This window comes from Myotis brandtii, unplaced genomic scaffold (genome assembly GCF_000412655.1).
Source record: "Myotis brandtii unplaced genomic scaffold, ASM41265v1 scaffold940, whole genome shotgun sequence".
Classification (NCBI taxonomy): Eukaryota; Metazoa; Chordata; class Mammalia; order Chiroptera; family Vespertilionidae; genus Myotis; species Myotis brandtii.
The window spans coordinates 648,623-650,644 of NW_005371877.1; the positions used below are offsets into that span (position 1 = coordinate 648,623).

The 2,022-nt window shown below is 67.0% G+C and overlaps 2 protein-coding genes across 2 annotated transcripts in view; one reads left to right on the forward strand and one right to left on the reverse strand.

Annotated features, from left to right (window-relative positions):
* Nucleotides 1-1,460: 1,460 nt before the first annotated feature.
* Nucleotides 1,461-2,022, forward strand: part of IGF2 (insulin-like growth factor 2) — a 14,136-nt gene continuing 13,574 nt past the window's right edge. Inside the window, exon 1 of the mRNA XM_005885931.1 lies at nucleotides 1,461-1,535. The gene's annotated coding sequence lies outside the window, so the exon portion shown is untranslated. The remainder of the gene's footprint in view (nucleotides 1,536-2,022) is intronic.
* The window catches only part of LOC106724716 (basic proline-rich protein-like), a 7,443-nt gene continuing 6,966 nt past the window's right edge, over nucleotides 1,546-2,022 (reverse strand). The window contains exon 5 of the mRNA XM_014533103.1: nucleotides 1,546-1,774. Within this exon, the coding sequence (XP_014388589.1) occupies nucleotides 1,700-1,774 (75 nt within the window). The 3' untranslated portion in view covers nucleotides 1,546-1,699. The remainder of the gene's footprint in view (nucleotides 1,775-2,022) is intronic.

Genomic DNA, 2,022 nt, shown 5'->3' on the forward strand with positions numbered 1-2,022 from the left:
GACAGTGCCATGGCCAGCTGCCCCAGAGGCCCCGGCCACACTGAGTTGGTGCAAAGCTACCCAAATTTGGAGGGGCTGGAGGGACGGCGTGGGGGGGCCGGGGAGACGAGGGGCCCAGCTATAAACGCAGCTGGCATGTGGCAGGTGTCTGCTCAGTGGTGGAAGCCGCCCTGCTGCGGAGGACCCGCTGTCATGCGAGCCCTGAAGCTGCCTTTCACTGTCTCTCCAGCCTCAGCCTCGCCCCCCTCCTCTCCCACCGCGGGCGCCCCGGCCAGAGCAGCCCCTGCTTTGGTGGCAGCTGCTAATATTAGCCCAGCGGGCAGCTCATCGGCCGGGCCGCTGGGGCAGAAAGCCTGGGGCACCGGTGACTCCCCGGTCCTCTTTATCCACCGCCCAGGAACTTCGGGGGGCACCCAGCAACTAGAGCACAGGTAACGGGGCTCCCTCCCTCGTGCAGCACCTCGGGGTGCCGTTCACGCATGGGGGCTGGGGGCTCAGGGTGGCTAACGGGATTGCTGTTTCTGCTGGAGGGGACGGAAAAGACAGGTGGCCAGGGGCTGCCTGGAGCCCGGGGTTCCAGCGAGGAAAATCCGTTTTCCCTCCCTGATCTGCTGGCAGCGTGGGCGCGGGCGGGGCTGCCCTTGGGGGGGTGGGTGCAGCTGTGCTGGCAAGTGCAAGGGGCAGGGTTTTGCTGTCAGGAGCTCCCTCCCGTGCCCCCCCTCCATCCCAACCGAAGACAAACGACACAGTACAGAGGCTCCAGGCTGAGATTTTGAAGCAGTTTTTTTATAGTTTTTTAAAAAGTCAGGCTCCCCTGCCTTCCATCCCCTGCACCTCCCGACCACCCCAGAGCCCTGTTCTGAGGACCGACGGTCACTGCCCCGTGTGCCCAGCTGTCCGGTGGCTGAGCTGAGCGCTGGTGCAGGCAGTTTCTCTCCCTCCGCCCCGTGCGGGATCCGCTGCCCTGTCCCCTGGGTGAGGGGGCGGGGGGCTTCCCCAGAGGGGCTCACTCCCCACCCTCAGCTGCCTCCCCACTCTCGGTGGGGTTGCTGGGTGGGGAAGGCTTCCCCTGTTTTGTGCTGTGATCCCCCAAGACAGGCCCTGTGTGTGCAGCCCCCAGCCCAGGCCCAGGCAGGGTCTTCCAGCCACAGGGCGTCTCCTGCCCGCTGTGGGCATCTCCTCAGGCCTGGCTCCAAAAGCCCAGCTCCGGGTGCCCCGTGGGCCTCTTCCCCTGCCCTCCAACTTGGCAAAGGGACCACCACCCAACCCCCAACACGATGACCTGTGGACCCACAGGCCTCTCCCCCCTCCAACAGCCAGGGAGAGACGGGCTGGGGGCTCCGGCTTGGGGGCCATTTGTTTTAAAGCGACCACCTCCATGTTTTCCCAGGGGCCGAAGGGTCACTGCTGAGCTCCCTGCGGCGGCTGAGGAGGAGGCGGACTCCAGCCCGCAGCCCGGCGGGCCCCAAGGTCCCCTGGGCTCCCACGCGCTCAGCACTGAAGCCCCACCGCCCACCAGCCCCAGCCCCGTAGAGGTGAGTGTCTCAGAGCCCCAGGCAGGCCCAGTGTCCCCTCTCCACGTGTCAGACTCGGTGCCTTCCGTGCTGGGAGCCCCCCTGTGGCTCTAGCCCTCACCCCCCTTTTACAAGGCGGTGAGGCGAGGCTGGGGGTGCTTGGTCACACAGCTGGTGCCTGGGGTTCAGGGGACTGCTCCAGAGTCTCTGCCTCCTGGGGGGCTCAGGTGTGGGCAGCAGCGAGGTCCTGCAGGGCACTCCTGGGAGAAGGTCAGAGGGCAGCCCGGGAGCAGCCCGGGGGGGAGACAGGGGTCAAGGTGCAGACGGAGCCACAAGAGGACAGAAGAGGAGGGAGAGGGGGGTGAGGAGAGCAGGCTCGGCCGGGGCACTGGACACCTGGGCGTCCCCTCCCCGTCCCCTGTGGTCAGCACGGGAATTCGAAATCATGAGGGCACGTGAGGCACCGCCCAAAGGGAGAAGCCTCCTGAGCCCTGGGAGTGCCGTGCGG